General features: G+C 36.7%; 2 protein-coding genes across 2 annotated transcripts; both read left to right on the plus strand.

The window, feature by feature from the left end:
- Positions 1-1,624: 1,624 nt before the first annotated feature.
- LOC111472089 (nudix hydrolase 17, mitochondrial-like) lies at positions 1,625-2,855 on the plus strand. The gene is made up of 5 exons (XM_023117789.1): positions 1,625-1,871; positions 1,974-2,082; positions 2,158-2,241; positions 2,331-2,459; positions 2,543-2,855. The coding sequence occupies exons 1-5, from the start codon at positions 1,798-1,800 to the stop codon at positions 2,660-2,662; spliced, it is 516 nt and encodes a 171-aa protein (XP_022973557.1). The 5' UTR covers positions 1,625-1,797; the 3' UTR covers positions 2,663-2,855.
- Positions 2,856-3,998: 1,143 nt separating this feature from the next.
- LOC111472096 lies at positions 3,999-13,226 on the plus strand. Its single transcript, XM_023117791.1, has 11 exons — positions 3,999-4,569; positions 5,406-5,523; positions 5,842-6,155; positions 6,236-6,367; positions 6,461-6,559; positions 6,649-7,045; positions 7,975-8,059; positions 8,427-8,566; positions 9,556-9,681; positions 9,757-9,883; positions 12,873-13,226. Exons 1-11 carry the CDS (start codon positions 4,142-4,144, stop codon positions 12,929-12,931), a joined length of 2,025 nt encoding a protein of 674 aa, XP_022973559.1. The 5' UTR covers positions 3,999-4,141; the 3' UTR covers positions 12,932-13,226.
- The last annotated feature ends 6,948 nt before the right edge of the window (positions 13,227-20,174 follow it).

The following is a 20,174-nucleotide window of genomic DNA, read 5'->3' on the forward strand; positions in this document are numbered from 1 at the left end:
AATTTTGTTTTATTATTAAAATATAATTTCTTATCTAAAACAACCACATAATTTGATTTTATCTCAACTTTATAACTAGAAATTAAAAAATTCATCAAAAATATGTTGTGACCACAAATAAACTTAAACTTGATACAGTTATCGAAAGTGTTTTTGCAAGTCAATTTTATTTTTATTTTTATTTCAATAATAATAATAATAATAATAATAATAATAATAATAATAATAAGTTGTTTCTGAAAAAGTGGGCGGGTCCCATAATTATTTAATTATTTAATTATTTAAGTGTAGGAGGATATAATTTCACACTCTAAAGAACGCGGCACGTGGGAGGAGCATGCGACCAAGTCAAAGGTTTTCAAATCAATACACTTCGCTAATGCTCGGTCTTCCTTTGAGTGCCACCTTAATTGTTTTATTTTTATTATTTTAATGCATTAAAAATGTGACTCCTTCTTGCTTTATTTATTTCGATTCGGATTTAATTGTCATAATTAGCCCAATCATAAAATCTTTTTTTTTTTGTTTTTTTCATAGATGCTGGACTTATCGTTTATGAAATATTTTAAATGAATGTTTTCACCTACGATAGTTATGTCATCTAAACAATGACAAACTTATTTTTAATAGGAAAACGTATATCATATTCTCTTTTACATTAAAATGATTTTATTAAATTGAATGTAGAGCATAAATAGGTAATTTTATTTTTGTATTATTGATTAAAATAAGGTAATCAATCACCAATATCTGTAATAAATCATTTTTATATGGACTTCTTACATTTAAACCACTTTCCTAAATTATCTATTAATTAAGGTAATCACCAATATCTGTAATAGGTGTAGCTTTGTTTTATTTGACTTTTGTTTTAATGGGGACATCATCATTGTTCTTGCCTTCTCTAATTTTTACCCCTAAAAAATAATCCCTCTTCTTTATTATTATTGGAGGATGAAAGTCTCCACTAATTTAGGGAATAATCATAGGTTTATAAACAAAACAATACTCTCCCCATTAGCATGAGGCATTTTGGGAAGCCCAAGGCAAAGCCTTACAGCTTATGCTCAAAGTGGACAATATCGTACCATTGTAGAGAGTCGTGTTCTTCTAACATGATATCAGAGTCATGCTCTAAATTTCTTCGTGCCAATAGATTGGTAAATCCTCAAATGTCGAACAAAGAACTCCAACATAAAATTTTTCGTAGTAAAAAATGACTAAAATCAACCCAACCTTTATAATATGGGCTAGATAATTGGAGTCGATTGGATTAGTTAGGTTGGAGAGACACGATTGGTAAATAAGATAAATGATAAGGGTGAAATTGTAATTTTATTAAAATTTGGAAGTATCGCTGGTAGCTATCGTAATCTAGGCCAACCAAGATGTCGGTGGAGACGTAGATTATTACAATTTTATAATATGACTAAAATTACATTTATTGCATTCCGTTGTAAAGTCAAAATTTTGGAATCACTACAAACGCTTCCCATAAAAACAAAGGAATCACCGATGATTCGTTTTTGAAGGAAACGACACGGAACCTCGACACAAAAGAAGCAGAGATTGATGAAATTTTGATATCAACGACACCACTCAGGGGCCGTGGCCGCATAGCCTTTGTGCGCTTTATACGCTATCTTTACGCTTATCGCACGCACACAAAGACCCTTCTTCCATTTCCCCGCGTCTTTATCCCTTCTATATATACGTACCTCTCTTTCTTTTCTCATCTTCATCAGCCAACTCATTCCATCTCCATCTCTCTGCTTTCAAGAGACTCTGTTCCCGAACATGGCTTGCTTGGTTTCTCGTACCGGAAGGGAGCTGCAAAGATACAATCATATGGGGTTTCGCCAAGTTGTTGGGTGGGTTTAGTTTGTTTCTTAATTCCCACCATTGATTTGTTCCTCTTTGTTCTTTCCCTGGAATTTCATTGATTAACATTGAAAAATGTTGGATTCTTGCAGTTGTATACCCTATAGATTCAAATGCAGCGAAGATGGGGTCAAAATTCGTGATGCATATGAGGTGCTTGTGATAAGTTCTCAAAAGGGACAAGGCCTGATGTTTCCCAAGGTACTTCCAAATAAACAATTTCTTATTTTCCTCAATTGGGCTCCTGTTCTTAATCAATTTGCTTCCACATTTCAGGGTGGTTGGGAACTCGATGAATCCTTGGAACAAGCTGCTTGTAGAGAATCGCTTGAAGAAGCTGGTGTTGTTGGGAAAGTTGAGGTAGGTTCTGTTTTGGGAATCCCCTTGTAAGTAATCTCTGTTTTGGAACAACATCAATGAGTGGTGATTGTTTGTTATGCTACATACAGTCTGAACTTGGAAAATGGAGATTCATCAGCAAAAGCCAAGGCACATACTATGAAGGCTATATGTTCCCTTTGTTTGTTGAGGAGCAACTTGAGCTGTGGCCAGAGAAACATGTTCGACAAAGAATATGGGTATGTTCTTGATTCTTAAACAAAAAAATCCACTGATTTACATACCAAAACAGTATATTGAGTATTTTTTTTTGTGTGGCCAGATGGGTGTAGGTGAAGCTAGAGAAGTGTGTAGACATTGGTGGATGAAGGAAGCTTTAGATATCTTAGTTGAAAGACTAGCAACATCCATGGGAGAGCAAAAGGATGGTGATGATCTGTGATAGAAAGCTTTCTTGTAAATATGGGAAGGAAAAATGATGATGGTTGGGTTGGGTTGGGTCTGTTCATGAGGCTATACCCAACTTTCTTTAGTTCTTGATATGTATCTTCTTCAATTTTGAAAGAATACAAAAATGGATATGGTTGATACCCAATTTGGGGTTAGCTCTCTCAATCAATACTTTCACTTTTCCACACTTGTTTCTTTCCTTCAGCCAAACTCTCCATTCCTTTTTAAACACTTTTCTTACTACAAATTGAAGTTATCCAAACTAGGTGATTGCGTGTGACTCGTCGAACGTTCATACGTGTAAACAATACTTGTTTTAATTTTATTTGTGTTCTTATCTTTTACTTGATAGTGGGTTCTTTCCAACACTTCTTCCATTTCTCTATCATATGATATTTGATCATGTAACAAAATGGATAAAGAAAGTCCAATAACATATGGGTCCCAAAAGACCTTTCTCCCCTTACCTAATGTGCAAGGCAATTTGAAGAGCTTAGGCCATGGCTTCCCAAGTTGTTTTGTAAAAAAATATAGATTTTCTTGCTCAAAAGGATCAACGTCACTCCCTATGCAAATCCAAACTCTCTTTTCCAATTTGGGTATCTTCGGATTCTTGATGGAGGACCACAACGAGCTTTGTTTGAAATTGTAGGGTTCAGTCTGTTCTAGTAGCCCTTCTACTAATTCCAAAAGCTCAACCCATTTGGTCAGCCCAACTATTTAGCTAGCTTAATCCGTTCTCCACGTCAGCCCAATATGTCATAACGTCATGATTTTGACATGCTCATGACAAGTCTCATTCACATTTTTAGTCCAACTTTTTGGTTTCGTCGAACCTTAGGCGAGGTTCTCCTTCGCCGATAAAACACAACTCATGTAAAATATAAGCTTGTTCGGCTACAACGCCGCTTGTGCGCGCATGTTCAATCGTCTGCAACTCTTGTCAACTTGCCTCTACCCTTGATCAAGTCATCCGACTCGACCTTGCTCTTACTCTAGGACAAGTTCTCTCACGTGCACGTCGCATCTTTTCTCGTCACATCTTGATTTTCAACAACATGACCCATTCATCGTGATCTCATCCCAAGTTTCAGGATGACTTCGACCATTGTAGCTTGCTTGAGCATGTCCATCGAGAATTGACCTAGGTGTCAACGTATCATCGGAGCATCTAGATTCTATTGTGGCATGAACCCTTCCCTAGCATCAACCTCTGATATATGGGTTAGGGCCTAATGTCAACCTATCGAATCATTCAACATTTTTATTAAAAAAAATATATGGTTAGGCTTTTAAGTAGCGAAACACTCTGGAATTCCGGGGACAGATAAGGTATTCTCGTTACCAAGCACGCCTCTAAGTTCGCATCAAAAAATGGTTTGTGGAGCCGCTTCGCGTCTTCCTTCTGCAGATTGAATGTTAAACCTAGAAGTTCCCGCCAAAAATCTAAAGGATTCTTCGCAATTTCGAAATGGATAAAATCTTCCGGGTAATGAGTATCAATAGTTCAACACATGAATTACTCAATCCTACGCTGAGAAGTCCTAAATATCTCACTCCGCTTCTGCTCTTTCATGGTTCCAACAAAAGTCTGGCCTCAGATTCGGAGCTGGAACTCGATTTTGACAAGCTCGAACATCGATCTTCAATACCCAGGTCTCCAAGAAGCTGGATTTCTGAAAAACAGGTTGATCTCAGAGAGATTTCAAAAGCAAGGGAGTTGAATGTTCAGATAGACCCATGGCCGGAGTGGGTGAACTTCATGGAATGTTTGTCAAAGAAAGGGTACTTTGAAGGAGGCGGAGTACCATTTCTGAATGCTGAATTGGGTGCAAAAGATTTCAATCATATTCGGACTGCCTGTCTTGATTTTGCAAGGGATCGGTCTAACCTTATACGGTAATATGGGATTTTGGATAATGCACTCTACATGTTTGATAAAATGCCTGAGTGACCAACCGCAGTTATCAAATCATGTTTTTCTTTAACAAATCGTGTTTTTGGATCCAAATGTGCTTTCAAACTCCTTGGTTTTGAAGAGTGTAGTAAAACAAAGAGACTAATTGCTGAATTTGGGTGATCCAAACTGTCTATAGTCCCATTCGAGAATCCTGCATTTGTCACATTAGAGACTAAATTAAATTTAATATGTTGCTGTGGTTTTCTGTGCTGTTCTGTCATATTGTTGCAATTTTTGTTCATAACAAAGGTTAGATCCATAATCTCTTGACTTGCTAGGCTCAAACATCAATTGCAATGATTCGATAAACGGCTTATTGGGATGGATGTAAATTAACAATACCCCAAAACCGTATAAGAAGTTTTCTCCTCGTACGGTTCGAGGAAATTCAAAGTTATGTATAGAATTCTAATTAATGTCAAATGGATTCATAGATTATGAAATCAATTAGCCTATTTGTTTGTTTTTTATTCTCTTTTGAAAAGTAAAAACTCGTTCTTATCCTCATAACTCAAGTTTGTGTCATATTAGTACTCAGGTAAAACTTACCATTCAAAGAAAAACAAAAGTTCTTTCTCGATATTCCCTTTACGAAAAATTAATCGCATCGGAATATTTCTGCGGTCGAATCCATTTTGAATTTGATAAACGTGGCAAACAACCAACTAACTTGTGCTTGAGTACCAAGAAGGATAAGTTTCTATTGTATTGTTCATCTATAGTTTTACTTTCCTTTTGTCAAATGTCTGAGGAAGTGCGGTATCTTTTCTTCCAGGTGCTTGTCCAGGAAAGAGTTACAGGTGATTGCAGGATGTGGATGCCCAAGCATAGATAGGAAAGTTGTGAACTCAGGGAAGCGTCTCAGAGCACATGTGGGCATTGATGAGGGAAATGTATGTATTGAATTTTCTACTATTCATGCCACTTGCAAATTTTGTTGGGTTAAATTATAAATTTAGTCTATCCATAAACTATAATCACATCAACTTAGCAGAGTGTGAGTGGCATGAATTTTGGCTAAGGGATTAAAGACTAAATTGATGCAATGCTTATCGTTGAGGGGATAAATTTAAAATTTTATTACTAATATTGGAACATGAACAAACTAGTCTTTGTTGTATTGATCAACCCAATTCATCTTTCCTAAAGCAAAACAGTTTTTATGATTTCTAGACTTTCATCATCTTTAACATGAATAGGCTTCTTAGTAGGTCTGCAGTTCTTGCAACCTGCGGGGAGAATGTGAGAGGGCATATGCAAAGGCATGCGGAGACGGAGGAGGTCGGACCGTGGATGTCATGCGCGTTTTGTTATTTTACGGGCTTGATCACATCTCTGCTATGGTGGAGAACAGACCTTGTGTGAACAAGAAGGCTAATGACTCTGTTAGAAAGCTGTTGAAAGAAATTGTTGATTACAGTGCAGGAGAACGTGAATCTGATGTTCTAAAGTCTAATGAGGGGTTTTCAACAGAAAATCATGAGACAAATGCTTCAGCAACGCACGGCGACTGGCATTGTCCAAAGTAAACCCAACTAACTACATTCAAACTTTATATTTCTGAAATGTTCATAATTGATTTCCTTTCCATTCTTCATTTGGTAGATGCAACTTCTTCAACTTTTCTAGAAACGTCAAGTGCTTTCGTTGTGGTAGTATAGCCCTTGAGAGGCTTCGGAAACGAAACGAGGATCAAGCCAATCTTCCGTTGAAGAAGGGCGACTGGATTTGTGACAAGTAACGACTCTCCATGTGTCCTAAAGCTTTTGCAGTGCTTCTTTTGTGTGTGTGTTTGTGGTTCTTTTTCTTATGGAGACAGCATTTATGCAGATGTAATTTCTTGAACTTTGCTAAGAATTCAACATGTTTGCAATGCAAAGAGAAGCCGTTGAATCGACAGCTGAATCTGGGGGAGTGGGAATGCGAATCGTGAGCGTTCCTTCTTGCACTTTTAACTCATTTTCTCATGTTCATGATCTATCCGTTTGAATGAAACTGAAGTTGGGTACTTTGTATAGGTGCAACTATATTAATTTTAGGAAGAACACGCTATGCTTGAGGTGTGATCACCGACGGCCCAAAGCACTAAATACTAGAAACGTTTCTGCTGGACCTAAATTGTGTTCTGGTAAAGTTGGAAATAATGCAAGTAGGAGGAAGAATGATGATGGTTGTATGTGGAGATTTGGTGGAAGTGAGGGTGAAGAACACTGCAGATTTCCGGATTTTCCAAGTGCAGAAAATGCAGAGAGAAGGAAAGTGGAGATGTTAGAGAGGAGAAGAAGCTTGGAAACTGCAATGGAGAAAGAAGAAGATCTGATCTTGAGATCTGACAATATGGAAAGAAGAATTGAGTTTGTTGAATGTAGTGATGATGAAGATATCATGGAATGGTTCGAACACAAGCCAGAACAACAACGATGATAGGTTGGATGGATACTCATGGTCCAGAAGGGGTAGTAATCCAAATCAAGTTTCGATTTAGTTTTGTTTATGAACACACTGTAGTCTGTTCTTCATGATCATCCTTCATACCTCTCTTTTTCTTCTGAAACTATGAATTACATGATCATTTGAGGACCATTTTTATTCAATACTTTTTCATTTAGTTTATCAATCAACTGGGAAGCCTCCCTTTGAACGTTTATCGAGAAGTTCAAGTACGTACCATTAAATGCAATATTGAATATCAAAATTCTGGTTCAATTACTTAGTTGTACGTGATAAGAGGCCTGTTGTATTAAATTATGAATTAAATTGATAATTACTGATAAGATTTTTAAAATTATTATGTTATTAACATATAATTAAAAATTCCAGGAGTCAGATGTGTGGCACCAGTCAACCAATTAGATCAATGGAACGGACGTGATCTGCAGGTGCAGGGAAACCATGAAGGCCGCGAAGCACATGATTACTCTATAACCTTCTGGCTTCTTGCTTAAATTATTCAGAGTTTTTTTTTTTTTCCTAATTCTCTTTTTTTCTCTCTCCTCTATCTATTGTGACACGCTTTCTCTCTCTACCGTTGGGGTTTTATTTTTTATTTTTTATTTTCTGTTTTGGGAACCCTAGCTCAGATACCCTGCTTCAAAAATGGGTGACAAGGCCGCGAAGGTAGTTGGTGAGTGTTTGGAGCCCCAGTTTTTCCAATTCCACAATTCGACATTTCCTATTTTGTTAGCCTTTTCTTTCTTCTTTTTTGCTGTCAACAACGATTTTAAACTTCTTCGGGATATTGGAGTTTGTTCTAGTTGTGAATCAACTTTTGTTATCCTTTTTTCTTATTCTATAGAGTGGAAATTGCAAGCTCTGGCGTTAATGTGTGGAAATTTCGTTTGTGAATTCAGATTTTGTTTTATTTAGCTGACTTTGGAATGTTGTACTCGGGAGATGCTTGTATTTTTTTTGTTTACTCTATATTGGAAGGTAGTGTGGTGATATGGATAGATGGTTCTATTCTCGTTTCTTTTTCTAATTCGATCAGTTTGGGTCTGCAGGTTGGGCTCTACTAGCTGTTGGTTAAATTCTTGGCGTTTTACTTTTGGCTTTATGTTATGTTGTCTGGATTACCAGACTGTTTGAATGGAGAATCTGTTGGTTTGATTTCCATTCCTATCTTCATGTTAACGAAAGATGGGCTTCTCACTAAAAAATAAATGTAATGTTATTTCTTCAACAATCTGTAATTTATAGAAAAAATGTGAAGAAACCCGCAAAAGATTGGGCCCGCCTAATGTAAGTTCATTTTTAGCACCATAAGCTCTAATTTGAACAATATTCTATTTTTTTTCAGTTCCTCGAAACTTCAGATTACTGGAAGAACTTGAAAGAGGTGAAAAAGGAATCGGGGATGGAACTGTCAGTTATGGGATGGATGATGCTGATGATATCTGTATGGCTTCTTGGACGGGAACTATTATTGGGCCGCCTAATGTAAGTTCATTTTTCATCCTTTTGGTTCCTCTTCTTGTGGTGTCTCTGATGGTATTTGGCTCTGTTTTATAAACGTTGATATGAATAGTTACAGACAGTTATGGAAATATCAATTTCTGCACTGTATCAAGCGTAGGATTTCACATCAATGTTAACAGAAAAATTTGTTATCATCAGAAGTTTAGATAATTGAATTTGAATTGTACATAACAATGTTTTGTCACAAATACAGGCCGGAATTTCACTAAACCTTGTCGGACACAGAAGACACTATTTCTTTTTAGTATGAAAACTTGGTTACTTTGACTGGTATTACTAGGGAATACATTTGGTATTAGTTTTGATGTAAAATATTTAAATTGTAGATGATATTGAAAAATTCTGGTTCTTCTGTCATTACTAGTTTCTGTTTTTTTTTTTTACCTTTTAGTCTTCTCGTTCTTTATTTTACCTCTCTCTGTTTTCTGATGTTCTCTTGGTACCTTTTGGTTTGGGCCTTCTTTTCTGTATGCTGTTTTAATTAATTTGAGAAAAATAGTCGTTCTCTTCGTTAAAAAGATGTCAATGTCAGACTACTATGACATCATTTGAGCATAAGCAACCAGTGTGATAATCTAGCTTATGTGCTTAGACTACAGAAGGACTGCAAATCAAGAAAAACCCTATGGCATGTTTATCATCTTTAAATTTTAATATGATTATGAAGATTTGAGCATGCAGTTAGCGGACATTCCTGCCATTTTCGTGCTAAAGGATTGAAATTCAGGAGTTGAAGTATACAAGATCCTGATTTCCTGATTGTATTTAACTTGAAAATTCACAATGAAAGAAAACTGGTATTTCTGATAACCTCTCTCATGTTGATAAAAATGATGGCTTCAGCGTTGTAGTGTCATTGCATCGGTGGAAATTGATGTACTCTTCTTTATTGTTGTTGTTGGGAGGGGATGGAAGAATTGTAAATTGAATGTTTTCTTCTTGCTTTTCAGACTGTTCATGAAGGACGCATCCATCAACTCAAGCTATTCTGTGGGCAGGATTACCCTGATAATCCTCCGAACGTTAAATTTCAAACTCCGATTAATATGACCTGTGTCAATTCAGAAACCGGGGTGGTATGTTAGGATTTTGTGAAGCACTTTTGCCACAATGTGACTGAAACCAAATTGACAGCTCATGTGAATGTGTAGGTGGAACCAAGCCTTTTCCCCATGCTTTCTAACTGGCAAAGGGAGCATACAATGGAGGACATATTAATGCAATTGAAGAAAGAAATGACTTCTCCCCAGAACAGGAGACTAAGTCAGCCTTCTGAAGGTGAGTTTATTCACTTCCTGTTATGGAGAGCACATCCTTCTCATTAGTACGTACAGCAGATTGAATATATTTGCATGCTTCTATTATGATAAACTATATATCTTATGAAGAAAAAAAGTATGTGAGCGTAGATGAGACATTATGGCCAGTCTAGGAGGTTACAACCAAGAAGGCTATCTGACTCTCCAGTTGTTCAATACAAAAAATATCTATATGAAAAAATGATTTGAGAAAGTACGCCAATTTGGTGCTAGAAATCTAGCTATATCCCAAAACATCTAGGTTCCTGCATTCTGTCCTCGAAACTGTTTGATTTCTCCTACAAGATCACTTTCATGGCATTAGCTTTTTGGAAAGATTGGTTGGGGAAAGCACCCTTGAGACTGCTTTTTTGAAGAGGCCTTTTTGATCGGAAAATGGAGAGCAGGATGAGCCATGTTCAGTGTAGACAGTGGGTCCTCTCTCCCTCGGTTTGCAGTTTACACCTTTTGAATGGGGAGTCTTTGGATCACATCTTTCTTCACTGGTTTTTTTTTTTTTTTTTTTTTTTGATCTAACGGTAGAGGGTGACACCAATTTAGACTGAATAAGTTACCAAAGTAGTTCCGCACTCTTTTGCTGAAGCTACAGTGAATTACCAGGTGAGAAAGAGATTCCTCACTCCTTTTACAGAGAACACACATATTAGGGGAGATGTTAAGGTGGGGATTCTTCGCTCCTTTATTCACTGCCTTTTATTAATCTAGGTTAGTCTTTTCTGCTGGATATTTTTGTTTTAGCTTGCTGTCTGAACATGCAAATAGTTCTCTACAAGAGCTGTAGTTCTTTGGAATTATGCAGCTAGAGTGCTCCTTTGGTATATTTGGTTGGAAAAAGGAATCTTCATACTTTTGAAGAAAAGTCTTCTTCTTTTGAGTTTAAGAAATGTATAGATCATTGCTTCTTGGTGGTGTTGTAATCACAGGAAATTCTTTTGTAACTAGTCTTTCTATATTATGAACAAAAGATTTCTTTAGGTTTTTTGTGGGTGGGGATTCCTGTTGGCAGTCTTCTTCCCTTTTTTGTTTTCACATTTCAATAAACATATGTTTCTTTAAAAGAAAAAATAAAAGAAGAGGAAAAGAAAGCACAACCAGTCTTGGTTCATCTTTAGAGCTTGTGGAAATATAAAAGAGATTTTGGGTTCTAATGGAACCCTTCAAATATCACAGAGGTTGGTGGTTTTCACATAAGATCAATCGAGGTATGTGTGAGTAGTAGGTCCGGACACTCATGAGTTGAATATCGAAAGTGTTACGTGGGCATGTTCAGTGATAAACACAAATCAATGGTCCAATGACTAATGAGGAGAGCATGATGAATTTAAAGCAAAGGCCTTAATCGTGCAAATGACTGTTTAGATTAGAGGATATTTAGTTTTTGTGGTACTGCTGTATGAGGATCCATCTGGTGGGTTCATGAGATGTCTTCCATTGGTTCAATATCTTTTTAATCATAAAGAACTTTTACAAATTTATCAGCAACGATGTCCTTGACAGAGCTCCGTCTTGTTAATGGTGACATGATGTGGTCGAATATGAGAGAAACAGTCCCAGTGGGATATTGTTGGATTTCTCGGTACTTTTGAGTGAGTGGCTGGCGTGAGCTAGTTATCTTATCTCTTCCTCTTTTTGACCATGTCCTACTTGAGTATAACTTAGAAGACGAAATTCTCTTCCGGGATTCTCCGCAAGGTTTTTAAAACGCGTATGCTAGGGAGAGGTTTCCACTCTTACAAAGAATACTTCGTTCTCCTCCTCAACGGATGTGGGATCTTACAATCCACCCTCTTTCAGGGTCCAGTGCCCTTGCTAGCACTCATTCCCTTCTCCAATCGAGGTGGGACCCCCTAATTCACCTCTCTTCGAAGTCCATCATCCTTGTTGGCATACCGCTTCGTGTCCACCCCCTTCGAGGCTCAGCCTCCTTGCTAGCACATTGCCCGGTGTCTAGCTTTGATACCATTTGTAACGACTCAAGCCCACCACTAGCAGATATTATTCTCTTTCAGGGTCCAGTGCCCTTGCTAGCACTCATTCCCTTCTCCAATCGAGGTGGGACCCCCTAATTCACCTCTCTTCGAAGTCCATCATCCTTGTTGGCATACCGCTTCGTGTCCACCCCCTTCGCCCTAATTCACCTCTCTTCGAAGTCCATCATCCTNGTTGGCATACCGCTTCGTGTCCACCCCCTTCGAGGCTCAGCCTCCTTGCTAGCACATTGCCCGGTGTCTAGCTTTGATACCATTTGTAACGACTCAAGCCCACCACTAGCAGATATTATTCTCTTTCAGGGTCCAGTGCCCTTGCTAGCACTCATTCCCTTCTCCAATCGAGGTGGGACCCCCTAATTCACCTCTCTTCGAAGTCCATCATCCTTGTTGGCATACCGCTTCGTGTCCACCCCCTTCGAGGCTCAGCCTCCTTGCTAGCACATTGCCCGGTGTCTAGCTTTGATACCATTTGTAACGACTCAAGCCCACCACTAGCAGATATTATTCTCTTTGGGCTTTCCCTTCCAGTATTCCTCTCAAGGTTTAAAATGTCTTTGCTAGGGAGAGACTTCTACACCCTTATAAAGAATAACTCGTTTTCCTCTCCAACTGATGTGAGATCTCACACTTATCAAGCATGTCAAAGAAAATATTGCTTTATCGAGCCATGCCTTCATTTCTTCCTCAAAGCCCTCCTCTTTTCCCTTTCCAATTTTGATCTATCATCACTGCAAATGCAAATGGGGGGGCGGGGGTGGGGAAAAGGAAAATCCATCTCCCTTGCTGAAGGTCCAAGCTATTACTACCAAGAAAAAGCAGCCCCTCTCTCCCTCACTGATCAATAGTTGCCTTTCCTGGGTAGCTAGATGCATGTCTTGTGATTTGTTTGATTTGGTAGTAACTTTGGTGTCAGCTTTTCAGTCATGAATTTAAGTTTGAAGAATATGCTTGTTGCAGGTAATGAGGATGGACGAATAGAGCAAAAGGGGCTAGTGTTGAAATGTTGCATTCTATAAGGTAAAAGGCCAAACATGATAATGTAAATAAACACAGACATTTGATGTTACTATTTAAGCAACATGCTTATGTCTACACGCGCATATGAATGAAGCTGAGTTATGCTCCATTAAGTGACATGTTTGTCAGGACCTCAATTTTCTTGTTTGCTATTTGCATAGCCTTCCCTTCCCTTTTGAACAGCTTACTGATGAGATGGTTTCCTTTCGGCTGTTCTTAGAGATCAGCAAAAGAGATCAAAGTGAAAAAGACAAATGCAAGCTATGTTAATAGAAATCAATCAAAATCTTTGTAGATTCTGTTCCCCACTAACCCCCTTCCATTCTGCATTCTCTCAACTTTTTATGAACTAAAATCACAACTTTCTAGCTTTTGTCTATCAGTTCCATTATTATCTTCAGATTGTGGAAATATATATATATAGATATATCATTTAACAATAATCGAACCCCATTTGGGAAATTGATATCAACCTTATTGTATCTGGTCTTATGGTTTTAATTGAGGTCAGTTTAGATTGAATGTACGAGATCAAGGATGGAGATCTAAGAGTATACATGAGTCGGGTTGGGTTGAAAAAATCTTTTGGATTAATCCGAAATTTTGGTTTGGTTGGATTGGTGAACCAAGCTACTCGAATAGACTTTATAATTTTTAATCTTTTTAAAAGTAAGGTAGGGATGAATTTATGAAAAAATGAAAATTTTAGCTCGGATTGATTGGATTATCAAGTCATATGAACATTAGACGTGTGTATTTTAAACTTTTACCTATTAGAGATATTGATTCATTTAAAATAACTATAAAGAAATTGAATTTTTTTGGGTGAGAAAAAGTAGAGGTGGGTTTAGACAAGGTTGGATAAGCATGTCACATGGGGTCTATACATATATTTGGGCATCCCCATGTTCGTTGCTACCCACAAATTTATTACATTCATTTTTAAACAAAAATCTTATCCTCTCGACTATAGGTTTTTGGCCTTTCATCTCAACAAAACTCTCGTCACTTTCAAATCAAAATCTTATAACTAACGACCCATTATTGATAAGTCTTATTATCTTAGTCTCAGTTTTAGCACATTGAATTTGATCGTTTTTTCTTTGGCTAATGTCGTTACGATGGTTTCATTCGTCTAAAATCATTTATATATACATTGGTTGAGAAAGGTTTAAAGTGAATATAAAGATTGTGGAAAGCAAATGATTAAATTGGTTTGGTGGGAGATTTTGGTGAAAAAGAAATGATTTTGAATATATAATAAAAAATAGAGATTAAAAAAATAGTAAATGGAAGCAGGTGCAGATGGACATGGTTGTCCCAAGCATCTCACCCAAAATAACAATCCTTCATTTCTCTCTCTTTCTATATTTAATTATCTCAAACAACAAATTCAATTATTCTTCTATTTGTAAACAAATATACGACATAATCAAATGTGCAATTTATTTTAAATACCATAACCAATTCAATCTTAATCCTAAATTATGAATTCCTACCTGAGCTTGTCTTTTAACTTGCACAAATAGAATGACTTTTGTAGTTGATCTAATTTGACTGTCATTTTAGAGATTTAACCAAGTAGATACACGAAAATATAATTTGACAAGATGGAATTCACTTTTTTCCACCGAGGGTAATTGAAAAAAAGTAATTTTTTTGCATGTTGATTTTGAGACTTAAACAATGGTAACAATGGTGTTTCACTCTCGATCCATAGAAACTTATTTTATGGTTTGATCATAATATATATATATATTTAAAAATCAAAGAGATTTTGAAGCTATATATTTAGATTTATAGAGAAGTAAATAAGTATAAAAACATATATTTTATTTTATTTTATTTTCATAGATATAGACTAAGCCTTTTATTAGTCTAAATGGGCTAGAGGTAGAAAATTGTCTTTTTTCACCTACCTACCGACCTAACTATTTATTCTTTTTAAGAAAATAAATATTACTGTTGTATTTCATCACACTATATAGTCACATACATTAAAGGCTTTATTATTATCTAATTTATTTTTACTTTTCACCCGTACCTAATTTGACGCTCAAAAGGGTGGAGCATTTAATTTCTACGGACTTTTTTCCATGCTTCAAAATATATATTTAATTCAAAGTGGGTTTATAAAAATGGAGGATCAAAGTCCCACGTCGACTAATTTAGGGAATAATCATGGGTTTATAAACAAAAAATACTCCCTCTATTAATATGAGATCTCTTAGAGAAATTTAAAGCAAAGCTACGAGAGTTTATGATGAAAGTAGACATTTGTGTTAGTTGGGTTGGCTATATCAACCTGCAAACCTAACTAAATTAACTTTCTTCTAGAAAGTCAACTCAATCCATTCTTTATATGCTGAGGTGGCTAACCACTTCCAAACCTAAACTTGACCTTTTTTCCCTAAATAAGGTTTAAATTATTATTAAACAACCTAAATACATAAGGTTGTTAGGAGTTGTAAATAAGGGTTTAATTATGAGTACAACCTGTGATTATTAAGTACTGGTTTAGTTGAAGAAAATTGTTAATTTAATAAGCGTACACATAAGTCGTTGGTATCATCATTGTCTTTTTCTTTAAAAATTTGATAGCATAGCTGCATGTGTGCATACGTACATTTCTTTATTCATTATTTATGTTTAATATACTTCCTAAAATAATGGATGCCTTTAATGAAATGTAAAGCTTACATTATATTACACTCAATGTCGGTGAACGCATGTCAATGCAACTATTTTAGTACAACTTATATGAACCTTCACCAATATTTTAACACTTTGAGTGAAGGGTGAGAGAATTAATCAAAAACCATATATTTGAATGAGATTCATTCATATAAGATGACTAAGAAAGACTTAAAAGAATTTGAAGTTACTATCTAACCCAACAATGTTGTAAGGATTTGAAAAAAAATTCTTGCATCTTCAACCTACCCATGAGGCCACGCTTCCTCAACCCTCCTCAACACTTCCACGAACTCCATAACCCCTGCCATCTCGAGAGAAAACACATCACAGAGGAGAAGAATACCCACGAAACCTTCCCTCTGACTGAATCTCCGACGAGATCTAATTTTTGGAAAGCTTAATAATATCGATGGATCTATGTGTATAGGTAATCACAAGGCTTTGTAACGTTGTGGGGGTGAAGGAAACGACAAATCGAAGGTCACAGGAGATAGAGGACGACGAAAAGAATCTTCGGAAGATGATTCGGGAAGAGAGAGAAAGTTGAAGAAAATTGTAGGCGAGTCGAGTGAAGAAGACAACCAATTTGAGTCGATTTCAGGTCGAATTTCGGTTACCCAGTACAAGAGCCCACCTGCAACGCTTAGCCCACCTGCAGTAGTAGTCGCTCGGCCCACTGCAACTATTCGGCTCAACCGAGCCTAGTACCGATGGCCACAACCCGCGCACCGTAGGAACAACCCGAAGAGTGACCCAAACTCTGCACCTTGACCCAATCTACGACCTGCGTGTCACAATCGTACTTTGATGGCAGTTGACTTGCGATTGTGCGACACTCACTTCCCAACAACAAGGGAGTTAAACTTATTCGTTCTTGCGTTGCCTACTATTAGTATGGTTAGGAATTGATGTTTGTATGATGACACGTGCCCGTTGTTCTGCACGTATTATATGCCTGACATATGACTACAATATATTTATGAAACGTTATGATTAGAATATGTTTATGAAACGATATAACTATGATATTTTTATGAAATGATATGACTATGATATGTTTATAAAACGATATGATTATGATATGTTTATGAAACGATATGATTAATATGTTTATGAAACATTCCAAATAAAAAAAACTTCTTATGTATCGTTTTGGAGGCATGGCCAAGCGGTAAGGCGGGGGACTGCAAATCCCTATTTCCCCACCGGGAACTGTAACCAAACAAAGAAAAGCCAGTCATGAATTTCTGAGCCGGAAACTGTTGGAAGAAGGAATAGTGAAAGAGATATGAAAAGATAGAATCGATGAAAGTTGCAGTGCTCTATTATTGTCTACTGACTTGATGCTTAGAGGGTTACACAATTCCAGTATTTATAGCTTATACACTAGACTAGAAATAGTAAATCATGAAAATCTAGATAAATTTAAATCTATTAACAATCTTCTAAAATCTTGGTAGTTTGAATATTTGAATCATATCTCAACTACTTTAAATCATATCTTCATTTTGAATACTTTGAATCATATCTAACACTCCCCCTTCATTCAAAGTTACAGATGTCAAAGTACAGAGCTTTTCTTTTGACAAGGCATTCATAAGTATGTCTACTTTAACCCGTACAATGTTTGTCTCAACTTGTATACCTTTGTTTCTTTGTCTTCCTCTATGAATCCTTATGGCGGTATTACATAAATCTCTTCTTGTAAATCTCCATCAAATTGATAAACAAGCCACCGCAATGGGCTGCATGTCCCATATAAATCTCCATAGAACTTTTCGTTTGGCAAGTCAGCCATATCCCATGTTTCATTTTTCTTAACGGACTGCATCTCTACTGCCATAGCTTTCTTCCCATCTTCTTTTTCAGTTGCTTCTTCATAATTCATAGGGTATGAAACAGTAAGAGCAAATTGGCATGATGCATATATGTCAGCTAAAGATTTATACTTCCTTGGAGGTGACTCATCTGAAAGTTCTTCAAGAGAAGAATTGTTGTTCAGTGATGCTGAAGATGATGAATTTGACACACTTGGCATTGCAGTAGATGCAATGGGAGATGCTCTGGAGTCGACCCTTGTCTCTTCATTTGGTGAAACTTCAACTGTAATCTTTTGCTACTCATGTTCTTTACTTCAATCCCAACTCACGCTTTCATTAAATATCACATCCCTTTTAACTAAAATCTTTTCACTGATGGAGTTGTATAATTTATATGCCTTTGATTGAGTACAATAGCCAATGAAAATGCATTTTTCAAATTTTTCATCAAGCTTTTGACAAATTTGAGGATGTTTCAAAGCATAAGCAACACAGCCAAAGATTCGTAAATGACTTACAAATGGTTTCCTTTCATGCCATGCTTCATAAGGAGTTCGATTCATAACCGCCTTTGTTAGTGAGATGTTTAATAGATAAACAGATGTTGCTACGACTTCTACCCAAAATTGGTTTGGAATTCTCCTTGCTTGTAACATACTTCTTGCCATCTCCACAATAGTTCGATTTTTTTCGTTCAGCGATTCCATTTTGTTATGGAGTGTAGGGAGCTGTTAAATCTCTTTGGATGCCCTCTTCTTCACAAAACAGATTAAACTCCTTAGATATGAACTCGCCACCTCTGTCTGTGCGAAGAACTTTAATGTGACAGCCACTTTGGTTCTCCACCATAGCTTTAAAAATCTGGAACTTCTGAAAAGTTTCTAACTTATGTTGTAGGAAGTAAACTCAGCTCATGCGACTATAGTCATCAATGAATAGCAAAAAGTATGTACTCCCACCCAAGGACTTCGTTTGCATTGGCCCACATAAATCAGCATGAATTAATTCTAGATAATGTGAAGCTCTTTTAGCTTTTCCAACAGGAAAAGACTTCCTAGTTTGCTTGCCATAAATGCATCCTTCACACAAATTAGTTGAATCAATTCTTGGTAATCCGAAAACCATACCTTTATCCTTGAGTATTTTTAGGCCGTTCATATGAAGATGTCCATATCTGAGATGCCATAATGTTGAGTCATTTTTTGTGCTAGCAGTAAGAGCAAAATTCTCCATGTTAGAAACATGGAGTGGAAACATCTTATTTGAAGTCATGACGATTTGAACTTTATGGCCTGATTTCTTATGTGTAATGACACATGTGTTGTCATCAAATAGAATTGAATGTCCTCTAGTCATCAATTGTCCAACACTCAATAAATTGTACTCTAAATCAGGTACAAATTGAACATTATCTAATTGTTTTATCTTACCTGACTAGTTTCGAGTTTCACTGTACATTTTCCCTCAACTTGCATCTCTTTTGTGTTTCCAAGTTACACCTTAATTTTTTGCGTCTCATCAGGCTCTTTGAATAAGGATTTGGTGCCTGTCATATGGTTCGAGCATCCGCTATCAACAAACCATAAGTCACCCTTTTGTTGGATTAGTATCCATGCACGCCATAAGCAGCTTTCCTTCTTCTTCTTCATTCTCTGCTGCAAATTCATTCGTTGATTTTTATACCAACAATCAGATTTTGGTGCCCATACCTTCTACAATGGTAACATTGTATGACATTCTTTTGTTCATTGAATTGTCTCTGTCCATCACTTCTCCATCTACCCCTGTTATCATGACCACCATGGAAGTTGCGAAATCCTCCTCTTTCACGACTTCCACCTTCTAAATGAATATTTTCTCTTTTGTTGTTTTCGTGGTTGGTTGTCTCCTTCACTTGAAGTGTCTTTTCTTCGTTCTTTTCTGATGATCTATTGATTCTTGCCTCATGAGCCTAAAGTGAGCCCATCAGTTCATCAACGGAGAGTATGGATAGATCCTTAGCTTCTTCAATGGCAGTCACCACATGGTCAAACTTTGGAGTCGCTTAACACCTTTGCAACAATTGTTTCATCTAAGATTTTCTCTCCATAGGTACGCATCTGACTGACTATTGCCATTGCTCTTGACAAAAAATCAGCAATTGGTTCGTCATTCGTCATGATTAGAGTTACAAAATAACGTCTTAGAGATTGCAATTTCACTATCATGACCTTTGAATCTCCTAGAAACTCCCTCTGTAGAATTGACCATGCTTGCTTTGATGTGGTTGCTGCTACAATTCGTGAAAAGATAGTCTCATGAACTGCTTGCTGAATAGTGAATAGAGCCTTGGCATCGTTTTTCTTGGTTTCTCTTAGTCTCTCCTTTTCTTCTATTGTGGGTTCTAATACATCAACAAACTCGTGCTCCACCAAGTCCCATAGCTCCTGCGATTTGAGCAAGGTCTTCATCTTGATGCTCCACCACTCATATTTCTCACCATTAAAGATGGGTAACAACTGTGCAGAGTAAGAAAAACCAGCTACTGTCATTTTTGTTTTGTGAAAGAAAATAATCACTCGCCCTCATGTCGAACGAACTTGGCTCTGATACCAAAATTGTTGGAAGAAGGAATAGTGAAAGAGATATGAAAAGATAGAATCGATGAAAGCTACAATGCTTTATTATTGTCTACTGACTTGATGCTTAGAGGGTTACACAATTCCAGTATTTATAGCTTATACAC

This window comes from Cucurbita maxima, unplaced genomic scaffold, assembly GCF_002738345.1.
Source record: "Cucurbita maxima cultivar Rimu unplaced genomic scaffold, Cmax_1.0 Cma_Scf00064, whole genome shotgun sequence".
Classification (NCBI taxonomy): Eukaryota; Viridiplantae; Streptophyta; class Magnoliopsida; order Cucurbitales; family Cucurbitaceae; genus Cucurbita; species Cucurbita maxima.